Below are 26,796 nucleotides of genomic sequence, written 5' to 3'. Positions count from 1 at the left end.
TGATTAAATGGCAGGATTCTAGACCAAACAGATCTAGTGGCCGGAGCTGCCGTCGCTGTCAGCAGGTTGGGTGCAGACGACGCCCTGGTCACAGTGCTCTAGGCAGCGGTGTGGCCAGTCTGCGATCTCCAGGAGGGCCCAGCGCCCTGGGCTGAGCGTGTTCTTCACCTGGTTGTGTGCCAGCAGGCGGTAGTCGGGCGCCAGCATACCTGTGCTCACACCCTTCTCCAGCAACCAGCGCAGTGCTGATGACATCTCCTTAGTCATGTTGCGCTCGACATAGTTCCCGATGAGCGCCACATCAACATTGCAGCGCAGCCCAATACCCTTACTGGGGTTCGTGCTGTTCCACCCTCGGCCCTTGTAGATATTGCCATCGCTGTCGATCAAGAAGTTGTAGGAGATCTCTGGTTGATCGTACATCTGCCAGTGCAGCTCCTGCAAACAGGGCAGACAGTTCCGGAGTCTAACAAATATTAATTCTAGAGCCACTGTTGTTTTGGATGTATGTAAGTTGCCTTTTCTTCAATACACAAAATGCAGAATTGTTTCTTTTGGTGTGTACAATAAACATACAAAATAAAAAACGTTTGCACTCTGCGGTGGACTCTGATTTTATGAAACATTAGAACAAATTATAATGGAACTCTAATCTTAACAAAACCATTCGTACACTTCTAGAAAAAGCGTATGTGATGACAAAATGAATCCAAACAGAACATAAATACATCAGTTAAATAATCCAAAAAACTCCAGTTATACAAACCAAAAATAAGACTACGCCCCACTTTTATAACTTCAGTGGTAGGGAAATATCGTATCCTTGCTCCCCAAAATTTTCAATTCTGTAGCAGTTCATTTATGTGTTCTGTTTAAAAAACTAACCAAAATTATGTTATTCTATGTGATGAAAAGTAGAATACTGAAGACTCTATTTCAGGCTATGAAATGAAAATAAGTATTTAAAAAACACTTAAATAACATAAAAATAAGAGCTGTATAATTTAAATTATAAATTTCAAGTGACTGTCATCTCAAATCTTGGTTTAAACCTGGGGGTCCTACAGACCCTACCTCATAGTTACGTTCCAGAAAAGTCATGTCTTGAGGTAGGGGTTAACCTGAACTGGAAAACAACCAGCTGCACAACCTGACTTTATAACGAGACAAATTCTAACAATCACTTATTTTACTAATCTCTTAATTAATGTTCTTGTAGCAACTGCTTGAGATAAATTAATTGAGGTAGACATTTTAAGTGCAGTAAAGTAGCTTAGGAAAAGTATATGTTTTGAAAATATAAAACTATATTTACTGGGAACAAAATTGAGCAATGGCTACATGAAGAGGCTACATTTATTGGCGTGTGTTTCGTAGAAAGCTGAAATGTTATAATTAGCTCAAAACTATTTTCAGAATAAAAGCTCTTGCAACCGCAGCTCTTTATTATACACTTTATTTTCTTCAAACACCTTTTCTTTCTGATTGTATCAGACAGGATTTTCTGCAGTAACAATTTTTCTTTTTTAGTTATGTAATAAATACACCGACGGAATGAAAAGTCGCCACCCCGAGAAGAAGCTGTGCGACATAACCAAAAATTGGTATGCCTTTTTTTGCTTCTGAAAGATGACGCCTATTCAAATTTCAAGCGAGTCGCATAACAGTGGCGCTATTAGCGCCACTACAAGGATCCAAATCAGGCGTGCTATAAATACGCGATGCACCGGTCGTGAGCTTTAATTACCACGGAACATTTTTGGGAGGTGGCTATCTACAGGCGTCAGGTAACGTACAAAATGCATTTTTAAGCATCAGTCGCTTTTATTTTGAACCCAAATACCGACCGGTTTTAGTCATGAACCATCTTCACAGATAAAGGTTAAAATGGTTAAACCATAACATTACGTTTGTCATTACTTAAATAATGGATATCAATATGTATACAGAGCAGTACTCTGTACTCACTTGTCATTAGTATGTTTGCTTCTAAGAGTTCTGTGTCATATATTGATATTCATGAAATGCTCTATATATTATTTAAGTAATGACAAATATAATGTTGTGGCTTTAACCCTATCCATGAAGATGGTCCATGACTGAAACCAATCGATATTTGGGTTTAAAATAAAAGTGGCATTTATCCACATACGGGACCATTGAGATTGGACGTGGTGAGTTGCTGTTAACCAAGAATGCTTTTAAGGCGACAAAAACGCCATATCAACCTCAGACTTAGTTTGAACGAGGTCGTGTGACAGGGCTACGAGAACCTGGACGTTCCTTCTGCGATGCTGCAGAAAGACTTGGCAGGAATGTAGCCACTGTACATGACTGCTGGCAGTGGTAGTCACGGGTATGTATTGTCGAAAAAAAGACTGGGCTCCATTGCGACTTCAGCAGTGTCAAACGAGAGCTCTGTCGAGGGCTGGGTGAAGATCTATTCTGCCTCGGAGCCTATGGTGCTCGTGTGTCGGTTAGAAGGGGGCCAGTTGAGACCCTGCAACCAACTTGTCTGTGTGCTAGATACACTGGATCTACACTTGAAGCTGTGCTCTGGTGTGCAGTATTGTATGACAGCACGAATGCCCTCTTGGTTATCCCATCCACAATGGTTGCAGAGTGGTACGTCAATCTGGTGATTCGACCTGTTGTGCTGGCATTCATAAACAGCATTCCAGGGGAGTGTTTTACAATAGGATAACGCCCGCCCACTTATCAGTGTTGTAATCCAGATGCTCTAGAGAGTGTCCTCATGTTGCCTTGGCCTGCTCAGTCATCAGATCTGTCTCCAAGTGAGCTCATATGAGACATCGTCGGACGACAACTCCATCGTTATCCACAACCAGCATTAACCATCGCTGCATTGACCGACCAAGTGCAACAGGAATGACTTGGCGCCTGTACGATACAACGCATGCACGTTTGCACGCTTGCATTCAACATTGTGGCAGCTACACTGGTGATTAATGTACCAGTGTTACACATTTGCCGGCAGCGGTGGTCTCGCGGTTCTAGGCGCGCAGTCCGGAACCGTGCGATTGCTACGGTCGCAGGTTCGAATCCTGCCTCGGGCATGGATGTGTATGATGTCCTTAGGTTAGTTAGGTTTAAGTATTTCTAAGTTCTAGGGGACTGATGACCACAGCAGTTGAGTCCCATAGTGCTCAGAGCCATTTGAACCATTTTTTTACACATTTGCAATGGCTTATCTCGCGCATACATTAACCTGTGACTTTGCAGTGTTAAACACTTAAACATGCTACCTAGCCAAATCTATTTCCGAAATTTCACTTGCAACTTGGTGTTGCAATTTTTTTCCGGTCAGTGTACGTAATTCGGTTAACATTGTCACATTTCTGCAATATGGGCTCCTGAGAAGTTGTGGAGAGTAGTCAAGACAAAATAAGAGGTCTGCCACTAGTTATCGAGTTCACGCACCGTCAGCAAGGGTGGCTTTGGAAATGTTGCGGGGTTCGTGTGTGGAGCAGGTAAAAGTAGCGGTGTTAGTGAGAGCTGGTGTCGAACTGCTGGCCCAGGGAGCTTGAAAACATGCCGAAGAAGAGCAGACATACCTGTATGGCTCGCAGTATGGAAGTGCAGTTGTTCAGGCCGAAGCACTCCGGACCCGCTGTGTGCTTCACCACAGCGTACGGCGTCGGATGCGCCAACTGGATAGTGTGGGTCTGTTGCCGCAGGCTCCAAGACGAGTGTGGCACGATGCGCCGCTCTGAGCTGTACACCGGAAGTGACGCTGTGTGGCCGCTCCCGCAAACTGCACGTGACAACATTGCGACATTACCTTTCACACACAGCTACTCTACTGGCCATTAAAATTCCTACCCCACAAAAATGACGTGCTACAGACGCGAAATATAACCGACAAGAAGAAGATGCTGCGATATGCAAATGATTAGCTTTTCAGAGCATTCACACAAGGTTGGCGCCGGTGGCGACACCCACAACGTGCTGACATGAGGAAACTTTCCAACCGATTTCTCATACACAAACAGCAGTTGACCGGCGTTGTCTGGTGAAACGTTGCTGTGATGCCTCGTGTAATGAGGAGAAATGTGTACCATCACGTTTCCGACTTTGGTAAAGGTCGGATTGTAGCCTATCGCGATTGCAGTTTGTCGTATCGCGACATTGCTGCGCGCATTGGTCGAGGTACAATGACTGTTAGCAGAATATGGAATCGGTGGGTTCAGGAGGGTAATACGGAACGCCGTGCTGGATCCCAACGGCCTCGTATCACTGGCAGTCGAGATGACAGGCATCTTCTCAGCATGACTGTAACGGATCGTGCAGCCACGTCTCGATCCCTGAGTCAACAGATGCGGACGTTTTCAAGACAACAACCACCTGCACCAGCAGTTAGACGACGTTTGCAGCAACATGGACTATTAGCTCGGAGACCATGGCTGCGGTTACCCTTAACGCTGCATCACAGACATGAGCGCCTGCGATGGTGTACTCAACGACGAACCAGTGTGCACGAATGGCAAAACGTCATTTATTTCGGAAGAGTCCAGGTTATACTTACAGCATCATGATGATCGCATCCGTGTTTGGCGACATCGCGGTGAACGCACATTGGAAGCGTGTATTCGTCATCGCCATACTGGCGTATCACCCTGCGTGATGGTATGGGGTGCCATTGGTTACACGTCTCGACCACCTCTTGTTCGCATTGGCGTCACTTTGAACAGTGGACGCTACGTTTTACATGTGTTACGCTTCGCGTCTCTACCCTTCATTCGATCCCTGCGAAACCCTACATTTCAGCAGGATAATGCACGACCGAATGTTGCAAGTCCTGTACGGGCCTTCCTGGAAACAGAAAATGTTCGACTGCTGCCCTGGCTAGCACATTCTCCAGATCTCTCGCCAATTTAAAACGTCTGGTCAATGGTGGCCGAGCAACTGGCTCGTCACAATACGCCAGTCATTACTCTTGATGAACTGTGGTATCGTGTTGAAGCTGCATGGGCAGCTGTACCTGTACACGCCATCCAAGCTCTGTTTGACTCAATGCCCAGGCGAATTAAGGCCGTTATTACGGCCAGAGGTGGTTGTTCTGGGTACTGATTTCTCTGTATCTGTTGTCACGGTATCTCTGCAGCGATGGTCACGGGTATGTCTGGTCGCAGAAAGACTGGGGACCATTGGGACTTCAGGGTCAAACGAGAGGTCATTGGAAGACTGGGCGAAGGCCCGTTCTGTCTCGGCGCCGATGTGTTGATTAGGAGGAGGCCAATTTAGGCCTGCAACCATCCTGTCTGTGTGCTCTACACACTGGATCTACACTTGGAGCTATGTGCGATATCGTATAACAGTAGGAGTACTCTTGTGGTTATTCCACGCATAATGACTGCAGACGGCTACATCAGTCTGTTGATTCGAGATGTTGTGTTCCTGTTCATGAACAGCATTCCAGGGAGTGTTTTCCAGCAGGATAACGCTCGCCCACATACCACTGTTGTAACACAGCATGCTCTAGAGTGTCCCCTCATGTTGCCTTGGCCTGCTCGCCCACAGCATACGTCTCCAATCGAGCTCATATGAGACGTCATCGGGCGACAACTTCATCGTCATCCACAACCAGCATTAATCATCGCTGTATTGACCGAACAGGTGCAACAGGCGTGTAAAGTCGTTACTAAACCACAACATAACCTAACCTCGACAGCACGAAACCAGGCGTTAAGTACGAGGGAGTATCCACTAACTTACCTAGAATGTACATCGATAACGACTGCTGCGAGCGATGACGAGATCTGGCGGTGTGGCGCCTGCTTTTCGGTATCCAGTGATGTCCCGACGGGTTCATTTCCTAGCGACCACACAACGAACTCATACCTTCACATGGTCACAGTAGTCGTTTCCCTTTGCATCAAATAAAACTATCAGCTCTCGACCGCACCACAAATCGGTCTCTCGCCGCAATCTGATATTGAAATTGAAATTCTTTGGCATCACCAACTAATAACCAATCTGTTACCTTCCAGCTAACCAGCTATAACAAAGATTTGTCCGTCAGCACAACCACGAATTAATTATCATCCACATAGCCATCTACACTGTCCAGTCACATTATTGTACCACCTGTCAAAAGCCAGAATAGTCACCTTTAGCAGCGCAGACCACTGACAAAGACGTGCTGGAAGAGAGGCAGTGAGGTTCTGGAAGCAACCGTCAGGGGTGTGGAGCCTTGCTAATTCCAGTGTCGTGGCCAGCTGCGCTTGATTTCTCTGTTGAGTATGCACTGTGCTTACAGCCCATTCGAGGTGGTCGCACTGATTGTGGACTGGGTTCAAACCACGAGAGTTTGGTGGCCAGGGGTCTACGGTAAACTCATCCCGCCGCGACGGGAAGTTTCACCTACATCACTCTTGTTCTGTGTCTCACTTGATCACCGATGACAGTCCCCTCATTTCACCATACTTAACTATAACATACAACCGTTCGCTCGGCCGAAGATCCGTACCCAAAGACTGGAGAGTTGCACAGATCACACCAATATTCAAGAAAGGTTGTAGGAGTAATCTACTAAATTACAGATCCACATCGTTAACGTCGATATGCAGCAGGATTTTAGAACATATATTGTGTTCGAACATTTTGAATTACCTCGAACAAAACGGTCTATTGACACACAGTCAGCATTGATTTAGAAAAAAATTGTTCCTGTGAAACTAGCTCTTTATTCACGTGAAGTGTTGAGTGCTATTGAGAAGAGATTTCAGATCGATTCCGTATTTCTGGATATCCGGAAGGCTTTTGGTACTGTACCACATAAGCGGCCTGTAGTGAAATTGCGTGCTTATGGAATATCGCCTCAATCATGTGACTGGATTTGTGATTTCCTGTCAGAGAGGTCACAGTTCGTAGTAATTGATGGAAAGTCATCGAGTAAAACAGTATTCATTTCTGGCGTTCCCAAAGGTAGTGTTATAGGCCCTTTGCTGTTCCTTATCTATACAGAGTGTTACAAAAAGGTACGACCAAACTTTCAGCAAACATTCCTCACACACAAAGAAAGAAAATATGTTATGTGGACATGTGTCCGGAAACGCTTACTTTCCACGTTAGAGCTCATTTTATTACTTCTCTTCAAATCACATTCATCATGGAATTGAAACACACAGCAACAGAACATTTGCACTGAAATGAGGATTGGCACATTGTTGGATGAACCATTCGCAGAAGTGTACCCGTGGAGGCCAATCAGCTGCTGATAGTGCCTGCACACGCTGTACATGGTACGGAAACAACTGGTTCTCCCGTAGCACTCTCCATACAGTGACGTTGTCAACGTTAGCTTGTGCAGCAACAACTTCTCTGACGATGTTATTAGGGTTATCGTCAACTTCAAGAAGAATTGCCGCGTCCATTGCAGGTGTCCTCGTCGTTCTAGGCCTTCCCCAGTCGCGAGTCATAGGCTGGAATGTTCGATGCTCCCTAAGACGCCGATCAATTGCTTCGAACGTCTTCCTGTCGGGACATCTTCGTTCTGGAAATCTGTCTCGACACAAAGGTACAGCGCCACGGCTATTGCCCCGTGCTAATCCATACATCAAATGGGCATCTGCCAACTCCGCATTAGTAAACATTCCACTGACTGCAAAACCATGTTCGTGATGAACACTAACCTGTTGATGCTACGTACTGATGTGCTTGATGCTAGTACTGTACAGCAATGAGTCGCATGCCAACACAAGCACCGAAGTCAACATTACCTTCCTCCAATTGGGCCAACTGGCGGTGAATCGAGGAAGTACAGTACATACTGACGAAACTAAAATGAGCTCTAACATGGAAATTAAGCGTTTCCGGACATATGTCCACATAACATATTTTCTGTATTTGTGTGTGAGGAATGTTTCCTGAAAGTTTGGCCGTACCTTTTTGTAACACACTGTATAAACGATTTGGGGGACAAGCTGGGCTGCCGTCTTCGGTTGTTTGCAGATTACGCTGTCGTTTATCGCCTAATGTAAGTCATCAGAAGATCAAAACAAACTGTAAAACATTTTAGGAAAGATATCTGAATGCTGCGAAAAGTGGCAGTTGACTGCGTTTTATTGGCAGGACACTTAGAAAATGTAACAGATCTACTAAGGATTCTGCCTCTCTTTAAAGGATTTCCAGCCCAAATCGAGTATCTTTTCTGTGACACTCTCTCACATATTTGGCGATAATACAAAACGTGCTGCCTTTCTTTGAATTTTTTCGATGTACTCCATCAATTCTATCTGGTAAGGACACCACACCGCGAAGCAGTATTCTAAAAGAGGCGTTTTTCGTTGCGACGGAATCTTCTCACGAAATTCCAATCACCAACTTTCTCTTCCGAGTGCGAAAATATTTTGTTGACACCGACCTACAGTGGGAGGAACGATCACCACGATAAAATAAGGGAAATCAGAGCTCGTACGGAAAGATATAGGCGTTCATTTTTCCCGCGCGCTATACGAGATTGGAATGATAGAGAATTGTGAAGGTGGTTCGATGAACCCTCTACCAGGCAATTAAATGTGATTTGTAGAGTATCCATGTAGATGTAGATGTTCGATCTCCATTCCAAACTTCCCCACAAAACGACTCAGCGGCTGCGACGGTGGGCATTGTTCCTGGGGCTAAGACCACTCGCGTGGAATGGATCGATACCAAATTACCCGGCGATCGTTGCTCTGGTGGCAACTGACTGAGCCTGACAATAGCGCCTCTGATCCGCTATCAATCGCGTCTGTTTCCAGAGATATTACACTGCCCAGCCACGTTAATATCACCACCTCTGAAATGCCTGAATAACCACATTTTGCAGTACGGACAGCTGCAAGGCGTGCAGAAAAAGTGTCAATGAGGTTCTGTAAGGTATTCATAGGGACGTGGAGCCATTCTGACTCCAGGGCCGTGCCAGGCTGCGCTACATTTCTCGGTTGAGGACCCTTGGCGCGAAAAGCCTGATGGAAGTGGTCCCAGAGATGCTGGATTGGGTTTAAATCCGGGGAGTTTGGTGCTCAGAAGAGTACGGGGAACTGATCCTGGTACTCTTTGAAACACGCATGTACACTGCGAGCTGCGTGACACGTAGCGTTGTCCTCAGGGTACATTCCATGGCGCCGAGGTTGATATGGCTATGAGCACCATGGGACTTAACATCTGGGGTCATCAGTCCCCTAGACTTAGAACTACTTAAACCTAACTAACCTAAGGACAGCACACACATCCATGCTCGAGGCAGGATTCGAACCTGCGACCGTAGCAACAGCGCGGTTCCGGACAGAAGCGCCTAGAACCGCTCGGCGACAACGGCCGGCTCGCGCCGAAGAAAAACAAGCTGCAAGTAGTAGAAGCATACTTGTATTGATCCTCTGTGCTTTCTACAATGATGAGATCACCCGGCAAATGCCACGAAAACATTCTCTAGACCATAAGACTTCCTCCTTCGGCGTAGATCCTCTTGATGACTGTCGCAGGACGTTTGCTTTCTGACGTTATACGCCAACGGCCATCCGTGCGATGGAGCATAAAACCTGATTCATCAAAAACGTCCACCGGACATCACTCAATAGACATACAACTGTGGTATTGGCGATGAAATCCCAGCCTTCATCGCCGATGGACAGCAGTTATCATGGGTGCATGACTCTGGCGCCAGCTGCGGAGGGCCGTATGCTTCTACACTACTAGCCATCTTTTAAAACTGCCAATAGCTGCTGATGAGATACACTACTGTCGATTAAAATTGCTACACCACGAAGATGATTTGTTACACACGCGAAATTTAACCGACAGGAAGAAGATGCTGTGATATACAAATGATTAGCTTTTCAGAGAATTCACACGAGGTTGACGCCGGTGACGACACCTACAACGTGCTGACATGAGGAAGCTTTCCAAGCGATTTCTCATACACAAACAGCAGCTGACCGGCATTGCCTGGTGAAACGTTGTTGTAATGCCTCGTGTAAAGAGGTCGAGATCCAATGACTGTTAGCAGAATATGGAATCGGTGGGTTCAGTAGGGTAATACAGAACGCCGTGCTGGATGCCAAAGGCCTCATATCACTAGCAGTCGAGATGACAGGCATCTTATCCGCATGGCTGTAACGGATCGTGCAGCCACGTCTCGATCCCTGAGTCAACAGATGGGGACGTTTGCAAGACAACAACCATCTGCACGAACAGTTCGACGACGTTTGCAGCAGGCTGGACTATCAGCTCGGAGACCATGGCTGCGATTACCCTCGACGCTGCATCACAGACAGGAGCGCCTGCGATGGTGTACTCAACGTCGAACCTGGGTGCAAGAATGCCAAACGTCATTTTTTTCGGATGAATGCAGGTTCTGTTTACAGCATCATGATGGTCGCATTCGTGTTTGGCGACATCGCTGTGAAGGCACATTAGAAGCATGTATTCGTCACCGCCATACTGGCGTATCACCCGGCGTGGTGGTATGGGATGTCATTGGTTACAACTCTCGGTCACCTCTTGTTCGCATTGACGGCACTTTGAACAGTGGACGTTACATTTCAGATGTGCTGCGACCCGTGGCTTTACCCCTCAATTGATTCCTGCGAAACGCTACATTTGAGCAAGATAATGCACGACAGCATGTTGAAGGTCCTGTACGGGCCTTTCTGGATACAGAAAATGTTCGACTTCTGCCCTGGCCAGCTCATTCTCCAGATGTCTCACCATTTGAAAACGTCTGGTCAATGGTGGCCGAGCATCTGGCTCGTCACAATACGCTTGATGAACTGTGGTATCGTGTTGAAGCTGCATGGGCAGCTGTACCTGTACTCAATGCCCAGGCGTATGAAGGCTGTTATTACGCCACAGGTGGTTGTTCTGGGTACTGATTTCTCCGGATCTATGCACCTAAATTGCGTGGAAATGTAATCACAAGTCAGTTCTAGTATAATATTTTTGTCCAATGAATACCCGTTTATCATCTGCATTTCTTCTTGGTGTAGCAATTTTAATGGCCAGTAGTGTACTTTCGCTGGACGTTCATTGAGGAGACAATGTTGGTACCTCCTTGGTTCATCTGTGCGGTCACTTGCTCAACAGTTGCATGTCTGTTCGCCAGTATACATCTCCGCAGCCGTTGCTCACCCCTCTCATGTATCGTACGTGGTACACCACAGCTGCCTCGGTGTCAGTTTTGGATAGCACTGTTTTGCCATGCGCGGTACACTTTAAGCACGGCGTCAGGCGAACAGTTTTATCAGTTAAGCCGTTTCGGCACCCAGACACGCTTCATATCCCTCCACTACTAGTGCTGACACCTCCCGTCTTTGGGTGATTATTGCACGTAGACGTCGAACATAGCCTGTGGTTGCAAGAATGTGACTGGACCGGCTGTATAGAGTGTCAAATTTACATTGACCACGCGTAATAACTTTTTGTCCATAAGCAAAATTAAAAACAGTCTCATGCAAATGTTTTTTTCTGCCATCAGGATGACTTTAGCCAGCACTATTGCCTATCTCGCAACTTGGTTGGTTACGAAGATAAGAACAGTAGTATGTCTTTCTTTTAAATATCACTCTGTATTATTTTATTTGGTAATCCGTTCCCTCTCCTCAAGACCTGTCCAAAAACGTATCTCGCTGCACTATTCAATAAACGCAAATTTTTCTAAAAGGTAAGGCACAACAGACCTTGACTTGCCTGTAGTACTTACATTCATTTTCATTATATTTTTGCACTGAGTAAAAAATATAAACATGAAGTGATGAAATAAATGAAAATTAATAAATAAATAATTTTAAAGTAGCTAAAATCTATTAAAACATATTAAATCTATTAAACACATTAAATCTATTAAAAACATATTAATAGCCTTCACTAATCATCAAATTAACTCTAATCTCAAACACAACAGCCCACCTGCTCTGTGCTGATCTAGGAATAACTCGACTCTCAGCATACTGTTTGGGATTCCTGGCAAGCAAGTAAGTTTTTACCTACTCAGTTGTACATAAGAAGCCCAAAAGGCCTTGTAAAAATCTGGTCGCTATGTCCCATGTGGGTTGCCCTCTGCTCAGTTTTCTAACACAGTATTTCAGTTCCTCGAGATAATTCTTAACGATATAAACAAACTATAAAACTTACAACGTGCCACACGATTTATGAACGTTACAAAATACATATCTCTTGGAACGGTTTGTGATAACAAGGAATGGCAAAGTAATATTGTGAATACAAAATAATGATCGCTACATCTATCAAACAAATGACAGTAAAGTAGTAACTGTAAAAAGTGATACGAATAGTATTTAGAAACATTTGGAAAGAAGAAACAGCAAACAATAGAAAACAAATGGATGAAGAATCACCGTAAGACAAAGTTTTTGTAGTTTATAACACATAATTCAACTAATACTGACATTCTGATTGCATAGAACGGCCATTTGATTAGTGAGTCTGAATAACACAAATTCCTAGATGTTCACTTGGATGGTAAGCTTTCATGGAAAGCTCATGTTCAGAATCTTGTTCAAAAACTAAATGCTGCTTTGTTTACAATTAATATGGTATCTGCAGTAAGTGAAAGTCGAATAAGATAATGAGTCTTCTTTGCTTATTTCCAATCGCATATGAAATACAGCATTATATCCTGGGATAATTGCTCTGAACCACTAACGGTTTTTTTTAGGTCAGCAACGGGCAGTTCGAGCAACATGTTGTATAAATGCGAGATACTCTTGTCGATTCCTGTTGTGGAACCTGGGAATTCTGACAATGGCCTTTCAATGTATATTTTCTTTAACGTCGTTTGTTGTTAACAGTATGAGCTTACTCCCTAAAATTAGTAGCTTATACTCGCCTAATATGACGCAAATATCCAGTCAGCATTTGAATCGCAATCTCCTTGTCTCTTCTGCAGAAAGACGAGTATTCCGTTGTCTCCATTTTCAACAAGCGACACAAAGATTTTAAAGTATCTTAGCAGCAATCCTCGTAATTTTAAGTCTAAACTTACGAATTTCTTCGTAGTTCAGTTTTCTGTTCTGTTGTGGAGCTGCTATATTGTTTATCTTTGTGGTATGCACTCATCTGCTTGTCGCCTGCATAGAATTCTTGTAAATTCTTTTTATATGTGGCGCTGTTGGCACTAGTCGCTTCTCTGTATTCATTTAAGATCTCTGCGATCGAATCTGTATCGCGTGGCCACGGTTTTCCTCTTTGGTCACTTTTCGGCTATTTAAGCGCACGATGCTGTGGGACGAGGGGTGGTTTTGGTCGGTTGGTTGGCGCTCCGGTGTCCAGTCTGGTTGTCGGCGGTCGCTCTTTCCGCATGCTCTGCCTCTGCGAACGGAGACGTGCGTGCGGTAAGCAAATATGTACTGCGTCTCTCTAGTGAGAGAGCGATGGTCTCGTCTGTGCTGCTAAACGGGGTGAACATGTGAAAGGGGCTTTGGAATGTATCAGCCTGCAGCCGGATATGCTACAAAATCAAGCTGTGGGAATTATTCAGGTGTATATATGCATATTGAATTTCGTGCTGTTTGCAGTTAACGGCTCTCCCAGTGTTTGGATGCCCATGTTATTTGTTTCGTATTGAGCACTGGTCGACACACAACTTATTGAACAGTGGTTACCTGTGTGAATGGGGTTTGCATGTTTTGGACGCACTTGAGATACGGGCAAGGAGCATATATCTAAGTGCGTGTCCTTGCACTCTGAAATAACCACAGGTTAGATTTTCTGGCTGTCTGCTCGTATTTGGGTAATGTGTTCAGATGTAAACAAGCAGGGGCCTAATGAAAAAAATTTATTGTGTGCTAGATACCTGTTTTGAAATTTTTCTAATGTTTTAAGGACTGTTTTACTCCGGGTACTGCCCTGTTGCTGTGGTTTTAAGTCGTTGTTTTAGTGCTATAATCAGCGGTGCTCTTCGTCCCTTGTGGCTGGTCCCTGGGGACGATGCCTTGGCGGTGGCCAGTTTGAATTGTAACCGACGGCGCTGTCGCTGTGTTCATCAGTAGACTCCAGTTCTTCGGCAAATTTAAGTAGAGTATTTTATTATTTGTTCCTGGTGACGCCGAGGCGCCCGTCTTTCTTTCTTCACCGTTCAGGCTCGATCTGAGTTGTAGTTTCCTCTGATTTTTGTAATACCTGAAACATGCCTTTGATTGTACTGGGGATTATTAACATCTTATTAGGAAAGAGAAATTGTGAGTTGTTTCTGCTGTTATATCTTAAAAGGTGTCCTGGTTCTGTGGGAATTTTTCTTACTAAACCATTTATTGTTCATATGGTTCTCAAGATTTGGGTAAAAAGGGTTTAAAATTATTTATTATTTGAGGTGGGCTTTTACGCCCATAGTCATTTTGTCTCTTTAGTAATGTTTCAGATTCTAGGGAAATTATGTATATTATTCTGGGGTAATAGCAGTCTGCTGTTGTGATGCAATAGTTAAATAAAATCTGTTGGAAATTACAAGCCAGAGTTTGTGTTTGATTGATAATTATTGCCTTGTACTTATTGATTTGAAGTATCCTTGACGGCTGTCCCACGTCTCATCTATTATTAGCTTTTCTTTTATTAATTCCATGTACTGACTCGTGCAGTGACCACGGAGATTTGATCTTACAGGACAAGACGTGTAAAATAAAAATAAAATAAACATTAAATACACCTGCACAGCACATTAAGTTGTTGAATCCTACCTGAACCTTTGAAGTATCCTATAAAACATTTGTTGGCGATTTTATTCATGCAGGTGTCCCAGGAAGAATGGCCAATATTCAGGGATATGGCGGAACGACAATTTGAAGCAAACTACCTCCTATGGACATAGGCCCTATTGAGAATGGTTTGCGAGGTAGAACATATTTAATGTACACTGTGAAGATTTTCTGTATTATGCAAGGTTACACATGTACAGCAGGTAGTAAACATTACAACGTGGGTTTTACAAGGCATCAACTGAAAAGTACGTATTTTTAACTCATTCATCTCTAAGCATTGTCCGTTACATTACAGCTGTTGGACAGTTCATAATAAATTGTCGAATATTCCACCGTCAATGAATTTGTGGATTAATGGGAGAAGGTATTGTATTGCTTCTCTAAGCGCTCCTGTACATCCTTGACACGACTAAGAAGTTCGTCTAACATATTCGTTTTTCGTTTGTACTCTCAGACGTGATCCAACCCCATTAACAAAAATCGAATGGTGTAAAGTCTGGCGATCTTGGTGGCCAGTAATTGCGCCACCACGATCAATCCAGTGATTAGGGCAGGTTTCGTTGAGATGTTCCCTCACACGTCTGTTAAAATGTGGAGGGGCTCTGTTTGCTGGATGTACATTGCTGTCCGTGTGCCCAGACCAACGTCCACAAGGTGTTCAACAAACAAATTATTCAACAAATGTAAATAAGTCTGTCCCGTTACTCCCTTGTACACAATTATTGAACCAGTCAACATATTACCGATCCTGTCGCCTCAAACACTGATGGAAAAACGAACTTCGAAAGTAGTTTTTACTGCAGCGTGTGGATTTTCCTGGGACCATAGGATAATTACATGTGTTGTTAATTCCATTTGTGTACAATAAGAGAATAACATAAATGGAAGCAAATGACGATTGCTATTTTGCCAGTGACAAATTTGAAGCCCCATGGCATTCTCGGCAATGTGAAGACGGTGGACACGCTTAAGGTGAAATGGATACTTTATGTTCCCCTTACACATGTTCGTGGGACGCGCATAGAAAGTAGCCGTGTGTTGGTAGAACTAAGCTGCAGCGTTTCAACAATCTGTTGAATTAAACGTCCGGAACAAAAATGGGAACTTGGAAGAATACCTGTTTCACGCAATGTGCAGAAAACTCTGGTAAACACTCTACGATTAGGAATTTGAGGTTGTGGAAAGCGCCGACGACATTCCCTAAAAGCAGCGGAAGCAACACCATCGCAAAAGCCGTAAACGTGAACCAAATCTGCATATTCATTTGTGCATATGTGTGCCATTTTAGCCAGCGCATGTGCAAACATAGTTAATCGACGCTTGTCTGTGATACATTCTTAGTCCCTCACACTACGTCACTCACAATGCGCTATGGAGACCTGCGTACTAAACAGCCTAGTTTAATGGCAGAAACACTTGCCGAGCAAAGAGGTTGAAAGGAATGAGGAACGTCAGCGTTGAATGATACGCCAAAGAGGTCGGGTAGGAAAGAGACATATGTGCCCAAAAACAAATATACACTCTGAGACGAAAAAAAGGAAGATGCATCACAGAAATATTGGATAATTTATTTAAGAGAAAGAACTTCACAAATCAAGGTCAATAACGTTAAACCGTCTCCGGCCGTTATACAGACAATTATTCGGCCTGGCATTGGCTAACAGAGTTGTTCGATGTCCTCCTGAGGGATATAATGCCAGTTTCTGTCCAATTCACGCAATATATCGCCAAAATACCGAAATCGTTGGAGAACCCTGCCCATAATGCGCCAATTGGAGAGAGATGCGGCGACCTTGCTGGCCAAGGTACAGTTTGGCAAGCACGAAGACAGGTAGTAGAAATTCTTGCCGTATGCAGCCTGGTATTATCTTACTGAAATGTAATCTCATGATGTCTTGCCATGAAGTGCAACAAAACAGGACGTAGAATATTGTCGACGTATCGCTCTGCTGTGAAGGTGCTGCGGATAACAACTCCTAGTTGTCGGGTCGTATGACGGGCGACAGTCAAATCCCAACACTTCACGGCGTCTGCAGATACGTCTCCTTGAATAGATTAGGATTGTCTTCAGTGATTAGTCCCACTGCGAACTGAGCCCCGATGAGCAGTGAAGACCTGTCTGTAGACACCCCGGACAGAAGTGAGATTCCAACCTCACTGTTGCCTGCCATGTGGCCCAACAGCCAATGGTGATGATCAGGAGTGCCATTTCTTTCAATAGCAAGGCCCCTTTGGTTGTCATCCGAAGCACTCTTACGATATTTTATACCAGGATTTGTTGCAGTTCACGGCGAGTCATTCTGGGCAAAGATTTCAGCAAGATAACGCCCGCCCGTTAATTTTTCTTCGTACTTACCAAACCCTACCGTGGTCTGATAGGTAGTCGGACCTCTTCCCAATTGAGAACGTTTGGAGCATTATGGGCAGGGACATCCAACCGGTTCGAGATTTATAAAAATTGAACACGCCAATTGGACAGAACTTGTCATGATGTTCCTCAGGAGAGCATGTAACAATTCTATCAGTGCCAAGCCGACTAACTGCTTTCATAAGAGCCAGAGATGGACCAACGAATTATTGACTCTTTCTCTTGAACATAGCATCCATTTTTTTTGTGAAAGTGTAATCATTTGTTTGTCTGTACATGTACGTCGCATCTACGTATTTCCGTCCCATGCGTATAATTCATTCGTGGTGCGTTGCTTTTATATATATATGTGTGTACATGAAATGTCCTGTATCTCGGAAAACTATTTGGAACTCCATATGAAGTTTTTTGTTCAAATGAGCGTTCCTGTCATAACCATGAATGTTAAACCTTCCTCCTATGGTACCCTGTATAAGCACAACAGACAAATGTTTAGTCACTGTCAGGAGATCCCACACTCATACCATCAACAAAAAATGGTTCAAATGGCTCTGAGCACTATGGGACTTAACTTCTGAGGTCATCAGTCCCCTAGAACTTAGAACTACTTAACAAATCTAAAGACATCACACACATCCATGCCCCAGGCTGGATTCGAACCTGCGACCGTAGCGGTCGCGCGGTTCCAGACTGTAGTGCCTAGAACCACTCGGCCACCACGGCTGGCGCTGACATGGAATGATGCTAGTGCTCTCTTTCAGAAATTCTCAATCTGCAGCCTAATGAGTAAACTGAAGACATTGAAATACCTCGAAAACTGCACATCGGTTCAAAAAAAACCTATAATTTCAAATTGTTTGTCTCGCAGGGGGATATCCAACGATATCACACTTGACCCGCCAACCCACCCCGAGCGAGGGTGGTGGAGGGCAAATTTGAAATCTTCTATGGGAACCCCTGTTTTTCATTACAGATTACCATTCTACTACAAGATCTACATACGTTTTGTCTGAAGCAAAACTGTTTCACCGCAGTTGGCGCTGTAGTCGGTAGAGTAGAAACTGATACACGATCGTAATTTATGACATGTTACTCAATGGCCCTTGAACATCCAATGGCACAAGGGACGTTCAAAAATAGTTCAAATGGCTCTGAGCACTATGGGACTTCACTTCATCAGTCCCCTATAACTTAGAACTACTTAAACCCAACTAACCTAAGGACATCACACACATCCATGCCCTAGGCAGGAGTGGAACCTGCGTCCGTAGCGGTCGCGCGGTTCCAGACTGTAGCGCCTAGAACCGCTCGGCCACTCCGGCCGGCACAAGGGACGTCACCTCCGTGCTACGATGATAGGACAGGGCAGTATTTCATGACTTCTAATTGGAAACCCCATTCACAACGTTGTATTCCTCTGACATATCGAACAAGGGACTACTCGACGCATCGCCGTGGTCATACAGCGAACTACGAAGTATCAGAACAGGCAGTATACTGCGACCGGAGATCTCGTATCGTGCAGACGTAGAACAGATCGCGGCTCTAAATATTACCTTACTTGCACAGTGTTTATTGGATGCATACCTACTTATCTTTTGGAGAATAGAGGTCCAAGTGGACGATGTATGTTGCAACCACAGAAGAAAACTGAAATTATCCTGATTTGCGGAGAATGTAGGAAATATATAGAACCTGATATTGCCTTGTATGCAGAGCGTTTTCCAGGCAGAGATCTTTCTAGTTGGTTCTTTTACACGGCTGCGAACGCCTTTGTCCCTGACGGCAGCGTACAGACCGGCAGTAGGAAACGAAGTAAATATGTTACAGGAGAAGCTAATGAAGTAGCTGTACTAGCGACAGTGCACCGCAACCCACGTTTAAACTCCCAGCAATTATACCACGATTCTGGTACGTCTGAAGGTAGAATTGTCACAACACTGGATCGTCGTAGTATCACTGCTCAAGAACTTCATGGAGCCGATTTTCATAACCGAGTAGTATTTTGTGTTTTGTGAACGGCGACGCCAACAAATGCCAAAGACCCCCAGGTTCTTTGCCGAGGTGATGTTTTCCAATGAGTCTATATTCACATACCATGGCAGCGTTAATCGGCATAACACGCATCACTGGAATGTAGACAATCCCCATTGGTTACAGCAAATTGACCTCCAACGTCCTTGATCAGTTAACTAATGTATGGTGTGGCATCATTTTTATCGACGGCACGCTAAATGGACGCAAATATCGGACGCGTTTGGAACAGGAACTACCGGTACTACTGCAGGATGTCGCCCTGGACGTTAGACAACGTATGTGATTTCAGCATGACGGTTGCCAGCGCACTATGCAATTGAAGAAGGGGAGATTTAGACAGTGTTTACAATGGTCGGCGGATCGGCAGAGGTGGTCCTATTAATTGGCCCTCTAGGTCGTCAAATTTGACGCCGCCGGATTTCTTTCTGAGGGGATATTTAAAAGATAAGGTGAACCAGCAAGTGCCAAAAGGTCGTGAAGATATAATTGACCGCATCAGAAACGCCTGTGCTGAAATTTCCACAGATATGCTTGTGTTCTGTGTACGATCATTTGAAAAGCAGATCACTAAGGGCTTCAAACGGCTCTGAGCACTATGGGACTTAACATCTGTGGTCATCAGTCACTAAGGGCCCATTGTATAAATATCGTTGACTGTAGACCAAAAGCCACATTAGATTAAAAATCGAACTATGTACGGGACTCAGCTGTATTCCATAACGCTAAACCGAGATTCACCGAAGCAGATCCAGATTTGATCTTAGGTAGCACGTAAAATGCTTGGCAACACGTCTAAAATCGGCTATTGACACGATTATTCCACTCCGACCGCAGATATTTATCGTACATCGTAGATAGCAGTATTTGTTATCGAAGGTGTCGTGCTATAACCATGGTAGCAAGTAAACAGAAAAAGGTGCGAATGTCAAACTTCCTTCAATTAGAGAAGATTTGCTTCCGTAAATTGCGTTGGGCCGGTATAAAAATATAGCTGAGAACAAAAAAAAAAGAAAAAAAAACAGATAAACTCACTGTGGTCAACAAGGTAACGGCATGGAGAAGTTGCTATTGACTTTAATTATCTCGTAAGGTCGATACCTTATGGACAGCTCTGTTGTGTCACCAACCATTATTTGAAAGATTTTTGTGGCGCAAAATCTTAAGTTTACAGTAACATGCACATTGCAATCAGTGGTTGGTTTCAGAGATAGCGTCTGAGCCTTATTTCCAATTGCTCTACGAAGCCTCAGCTTACATGACTTGGTATTTATCTTCAACAGCGGGTTCACCCTTTCATGAAACGTGCAGAGAGATCGCTGGGTCTCGTCATCGTCATCGACAGTGGACACATCTGATTGATCGTTAAATACACGCGGTAGCTGGTAATTTCCTTATCCTAACTCAACAGATCGGAAAAAGTGTTTTGAGCATCTTCAGCGTGGGAATGGCATAGTCAGATGTTTACTTGCCTTTTTTGTGTTGATAACACCTTTTTTTATTATTCTAATTGGTATCTACAAAGAACAAAAGCAATGAATCGTAGTGCCACTACACTATAAACTGGCGATTAGAGTTGAACCTTAATTTGAAGCACGATTTGTAGCCAGTCAAATATGATGTGACTTCACAGCGATATGATCTAGCATTCATGTTTATATAAAGCAGATTTTCAGGTTAAGCTTGATCTAAGGTCATTTTCTGTCTTAACCTAAGGTAAAATGCTTTACACAGCGACCCAGTGTATAGAATATGACGGTATTACGTTTAAACACTTACTCTAGTTGAAAAAGTAGAGTAGCGTTCGTCTGGAGCCGCGGTCACACGCCGAGTAGTTCGATACTTCGAAGGAATGGTACGTTGTGAATGGGGCTTTCGATTAGAAATCATGAAACATTGGCCTGTCGTACCTGTTCCTGCGTAATGACAAGCGCCAGCACGAAGGTGACGAACGCAACAGCAGAGAGGACTGTGAGAGACGTCAGGCAACAGTTCGCTGACGACAGGAGCAGCCTCTACAAGAAGACAGTATAAGCGCCGTTCCTGCCAGCCTCGGCCGGACGGTAAAACACAGACACTAGTAGACTCGGACTAGATGAGAGCACTCGAAGAGGTGTAACTTGCGATCCATATCCATTACTTGCATGGACATTCTACACGGCGAAAGACTGATTATTTGCAGGTCACCAATAGCTTGCGACACGACATTGTAAACCAAAGTTAAGTATTGTCAATCTACTGTATTGTAATAAAAACCATTAATGTGATTTACTTGAACTGTTGTATAGCTATCCGAGAAAGCAGCTTCCTTTAGGCACCCTGTTCCAGTTTACCGCATTGTATTCACTTACGTATTTCGACAATCTCCCGACAAATCATCAAGGTATTGAGTATTATACTCAAATGTTTTATGTTTTTATGTTATACTTTCTGACATGTTCCACACCCACGAGAATCTCTTTTTTGGATGTATGGAAAGAAAACGGAATCTAATCTAATCTAATCTAGGAGACCAGTGGGAAGGACCCCACACTACCCTGTGAGTGTGTGAGTTTTATTTTGTCAAGTTGCGCAATGGATTGATCCAACAAATACCCTTTGGCTCCTGCAGGAAACAATTGCCACTTCACACTACTACAGAAGTCAGACAGACGCTCCTAATGTACCAACAAGAACTGCTTGGAAAACATTCAGCAACAAATATCTTCTGGAGTCGTCCGCCATAAGGAAAAGACACAAAAATATTCTATATATATTCTTATGTAATTAGTGGAATGCTTGGGTACGGGAGTATTGCTGGTTAGTGTAAGGAAAACATCAAACGAACGAAAAATATTATTTATTAGAAAAAATTCTGAGAAATCAAGTGAAACTTTTTCTTATAAAATTATAATAAATTTCCGGGTTCTTTTCGGAACAGTAGATTGCCTCTTATGGATAGGAATGCTATTATTTTATAAAATATGGAAAGGTTCTTTTCTCCATTTTCTTCAAGAATGTTATTTACTCGGCAGAATGACTGAGAGCCACGCCTACACAACTTGAATAACTTTTCTAGCTATGGTCAAGGCCGTCGTGTGAGAAATGTAGTGGAGTGTACTGTTAGGGAGGACAGATGGGGCTCGCATACGCTGTAGCGCACTATACCGTGAGCTGCAACGACTGCTGCCTGTGTCGCTCGCTGCTGACAAATAACACAACTATCTCTTTCTATCTGGATTGACCTTCGCCAGTCAAACTCTCCTTGTGCCTTGATGAAGTCAAGGACTCCCATCCACCCCTTGTCTATTGGCGTGGTACACCGGTCAGATAACCAGTCCACTGTGATGCCACTCAATACACGCTCGCAGGCGTTTAACTAGTACTCTGTCCGTGTCCACACCACAAAATAAGTGTGGCGGCCAACACAGTGAACAACGCTTAATCGTGAGCGACTCAAGCGACTCAATATAGAGTGTCACTCCGATTCGCTAGCGACAGAGGTGCTCTCCCAGTGAAGTACTGAGGAGAGACTTTGTTCCTCGCTCTTTGCGTACACGTAAGAGCGCACTCGCTCTCGTTACGTGTTCCTACTCCAAGAGCGACAACGGAATGGCCCCTTTCCTCGAAAAGTTGCAAGGGTATATTATTCGCTGTCTTCCCTCACTCCTCTGGCTGTTTGAGTCAGAAATATTCCGCCAATCAGCACTGCTCTTTCAAATGGGAGAACGACGTTTCGTTTAAGTCGACCAATGCGGAAATCTGTAGCATCTCCATTAGATGTATACTGTCCTCAGGTGCAAACTCCGTAACTACACAGTCGGTCTGTGAAACTCTGGGTGCTCCCACACAATGTAGTGGAATTTGCTTTTAAGTCGAACATGGGGGTCTTCCCAGAGGACTGGTTTCCTCTTTAGAACGAAATTCCTGTGGCCATCATGTTGTGTACGCCAGCATCGACCTTTTTAAACCTCTTGCGATTTACTTATTAGATTTGCATATCGCTTAGATGAATTCATACAAAATTGACTCTACCTTATCGAGTTTGGGTTCGAATGAAGCGTCTTGATGTGCAGAGTACGATTGTGAGGACAGTATATGTAAGAAATGAAGGTCAGGAAACCACGCCACCTTACAACCCTTGTAACATAGATATGGGGTATCACGACCCCTTTCGAGACAAACAAATTTGAATTGTAAACTTTTTTGCATTGGATGTGTAGTTTTCGGCATTTTTCAATGTATTCAACTCAAATGAACACCTCGTATAGTGACATTAGCATTCACCATGACAAAGGCATGTTGCAATTGAGGTATTACACATGTTTATGCCCAAAGAGGAACATTATGTCATTAGCGAAGAGTGAACTAAAAGCATAAAAGCAGTTTAGACAACCCCGAGAACCTGAGCAACCCTGTGGAAGATTGGGTACCCAGCCTCAGTGAGAAACAGGGTTAGGGCAGATGAGAGTTGGAGAAATTGTCCTCCAAAGAATAGGTGGCCGAGCGCACAGCCAAAATCGCTGGCTTGGTAAAATTATTTTTACTAATAACTTAATAGATAAAGCTGGATTTCCTTCATGAAGACGAAATAAACTAAGGAACAAGGGTACGAGTAGGAAAACATCAAAGCCGCAAGAAACAGAGAGGGCAGAATTGGTGGAAATTGTCAAGGTGGCAAACACCCAATCTGGGTTTCGAAGCCACAACAAGAAGAATAAATTAATTTACCACTCTGTTTATCTTACAAACTTACCTATTGGTAAGTCTGTGAAATAAGCCACTGCTCCAAAGATGATGAAAATCAAGACTGTGGAGGCATTCAGCGTCATTGTCGCCATCCGCATAGGCCGTCGACGTCCTGCAAACACACCACAAAAAACAGTCAGCTCTTTATCATCACACTTCTCTGCCTTACTATTCTCTTCATGAGATGGACCTGCCATATAGGTATGTTTTCAGTTTAAAAGGTGCCAGTACTTCGGAAGAAAAGGTGTCTTGCGTAGCCGTGGCTAGTGGTCAGCTTGTATACGGGTATCCGCAGTTATATCTGCTGATATCTACAGTAACTACTTTGCAGATAAAAGTTTGTGTCACTGAGGATATCCACACTTATTTCTCTTAATATTCACAATAATAATTACATTGTGGTTATAAAATAAAGAAGAGTGTCGGATCTACAAGGTACAGTCACATTAATGTGACTCCGACCGTGTTTGACGTCAAAGTGTAAGAAACTTTCACACAAGGCAGATGGCAGCACTATAGTTGAATTCTTTTATCTTGGCGGCTCGTGCATGCCCGCCGAGACACGGGAGATTGCTGCGTTGCCAAGCGTGCAGTTTATGAAGTAAAGCCAACATGGCCACTTTCGCTGCTACAGATACGTGCTCCCTGCATTCCGCGCTGTGCGCGATTTTGTCATCACTACACTGTTCGCCTGTGCTGACACATGGTATTCCGACTGCTTTGACACTCTTATCATTCGATTTCATAAAAACGATTTGGCCCAAAAATTTGATTTTCACACATCTTCTTGACAGATACCATCTCCGCATAAATGACTTAATTTTGTTTCGTTGTTCAACCCAGTGTATTTTTCGTCAATATATATGAAGGTAAAGAAAATTTTTTATTTCAAATGTCTTATGTCTCTTGGTCACAGGTCCAGTCAACAAGGCATCTGGCTCGTGTTCTTGTGTTAAACTGTAATTCTGGTTTCTATATGCAATTATAGTATTTCTAGTTTCTTTTTAATTACTTCAGTGTAAATAGTGTTTAAAATATCTTGTCTTATTGAGGTAGAACTGTGCCTGATGTGTACGTTGAATCAAACTTCCACACACAGAACAGTTAGATTTGTACTTTGTTGTTTCGTAGCTTTTATAGTTGCTGGGGACTTAATTAATTAATTGTGTTAACGGAAATTTCCTTTCATTTGTTGTTGTTATTCTGTGCAGTCAGATTGCAGAGTAATACTAGTTAGGGCCAACCGGTTACGAGACTGCATAACCGGACAAACAAATACTAATAATTAAAATTATTTGCATTTTATTTAATTAAGCCCCCATGCAACGTACAAGCCGAAATTCTACTCTGAATAATACTTTTACTACTGTCGCAAAGAATAAATTTCAGTATGAATAGTAAAACAGGACTGCAGTAGAGAGGATATACAAAAAAAACAGGTAACATGAATATTGTATGTGTGCCTTTTCATTGTTTTTAATTGCTGTCAAAAGAAATATTGGAGGACAAAATTAGAAAAACCGAAAACTTATTATAATTATAATGGAGAAACAAAGAACTAGAAATTTCAAAAAAATTACATTCAATCGAATAAAATTCATGAAGTAACAGACTTCGATATTGTTTTTAAATAAACAAAATATTAAGCATCAAACAAGGTTTGAACACAGAACCTTTTGGTTAGCAGTTACACACCTTAACCATTAAGCTAACAAAGCTCATCACTCACTTTGTTTCCTGGACAACTGTAAAACCTCACGCAAAATATCGACAAACACTGTTGGTATGACTATGAATTATTCACTTTTGTTTCGTCGAAGTACAATAGGAAATAAACAATTACCGCTGTTCTTTATTGCGAAAAAGCGGTTCGTGAGAATGATATAAAGACCTTTCCTTGCTATCGCCTGAATGAGGTATACTGCTTGTTTGCTTTAATTAATTAATAGAATATGAAGCAACTGGTATAAAGAATGCTTTTTCCAAACTTTCAATAAAAGGAAGTCTGCTATCAAGACATTGCTTTTGTTCAATTACTTTATTTATGACTGAACGTTTCTAAATTGAAGCCACTCGTCCGTGGTCTGCATTGCAGTCAAGCTCTGGCAACGTAGTTCTCTGTTCGTTGGCTGACTACGTTTTGTGACGTCAGATGCGCAGAACGAACCTTAACTCGGCCGCCGTCGTAAATGACGCGCACTTTAGCAGAGAAGGATACGTGAAGCGTGTCGCGGGTATGCGGACAAAAGCAGAGTCGTTGTCGTAATGCAGAAATCGAGCGATTTATCTGACATCGAAAAGTGCATGATCACTGGATTTTCGGTCAAGGGTGGAAGCATTTCCGAAACGACTAAGTTTGTAAACCAGTCACCTGCCGCCATGGTTGAAGTACACCGTGCATGGCAAAATGGCGCTAACCAAAAGTGGCGACGAGACAGCTGTGGTGCACAACGGGCCATAGATCAAAGAGGTGAAGACAGTTACACGAATAGACGTCCAACTGTCGAGCAACTGACCACCCAGATGATCCAAGGGGCTATCAACAATGACTCCTCAACGACCTTTCAGTGAACATTGCTGTGCATGAGCCTCTGCAGCAGTCGCATGGTTCATCCACCCATGCTGATTGCTGCTCATTAGCAACGAAGGTTGAGATTTGCTCACCCAGACCGCAACTGAACGTCCACTGAGTGGCGACAGCCGGCTTTTCCAGATGAATCACGTTTTGTGCTCCATTGGACTGAAAGGAAACACGCCGCAACAATCATCGGAAGGGTCCACGCTGGATGAGAGAGCGTTACAGTCTTTGGAATTTCCTTTAATTTACGTCTATGGTCACAAACGTTTTGTTCACATATTACCGGTTTCGGTCTATAATAACCATCTCCAGATCAGTGTTTTATAAAAACAATGTCCTAATGTGCTGCAGCCATAGTGGGCTAGGCGAATGTT

The 26,796-nt window shown here is 43.6% G+C and overlaps 1 protein-coding gene across 1 annotated transcript; it reads right to left on the bottom strand.

Moving 5' to 3' along the window:
• On the bottom strand, positions 1-23,951 carry LOC126267061 (peptidoglycan recognition protein 1-like). Its single transcript, XM_049971904.1, has 3 exons — positions 23,852-23,951; positions 3,576-3,775; positions 1-438 (listed from the first exon to the last, which is right to left on the bottom strand). Exons 1-3 carry the CDS (start codon positions 23,940-23,942, stop codon positions 34-36), a joined length of 696 nt encoding a protein of 231 aa, XP_049827861.1. The 5' UTR covers positions 23,943-23,951; the 3' UTR covers positions 1-33.
• Positions 23,952-26,796: the final 2,845 nt, after the last annotated feature.

This window comes from Schistocerca gregaria, chromosome 4, assembly GCF_023897955.1.
Source record: "Schistocerca gregaria isolate iqSchGreg1 chromosome 4, iqSchGreg1.2, whole genome shotgun sequence".
Lineage (NCBI taxonomy): Eukaryota > Metazoa > Arthropoda > Insecta > Orthoptera > Acrididae > Schistocerca > Schistocerca gregaria.
The sequence above is the reverse complement of the archived record's forward strand: the minus strand, read 5'-3'. Positions and strand labels throughout refer to the sequence as shown.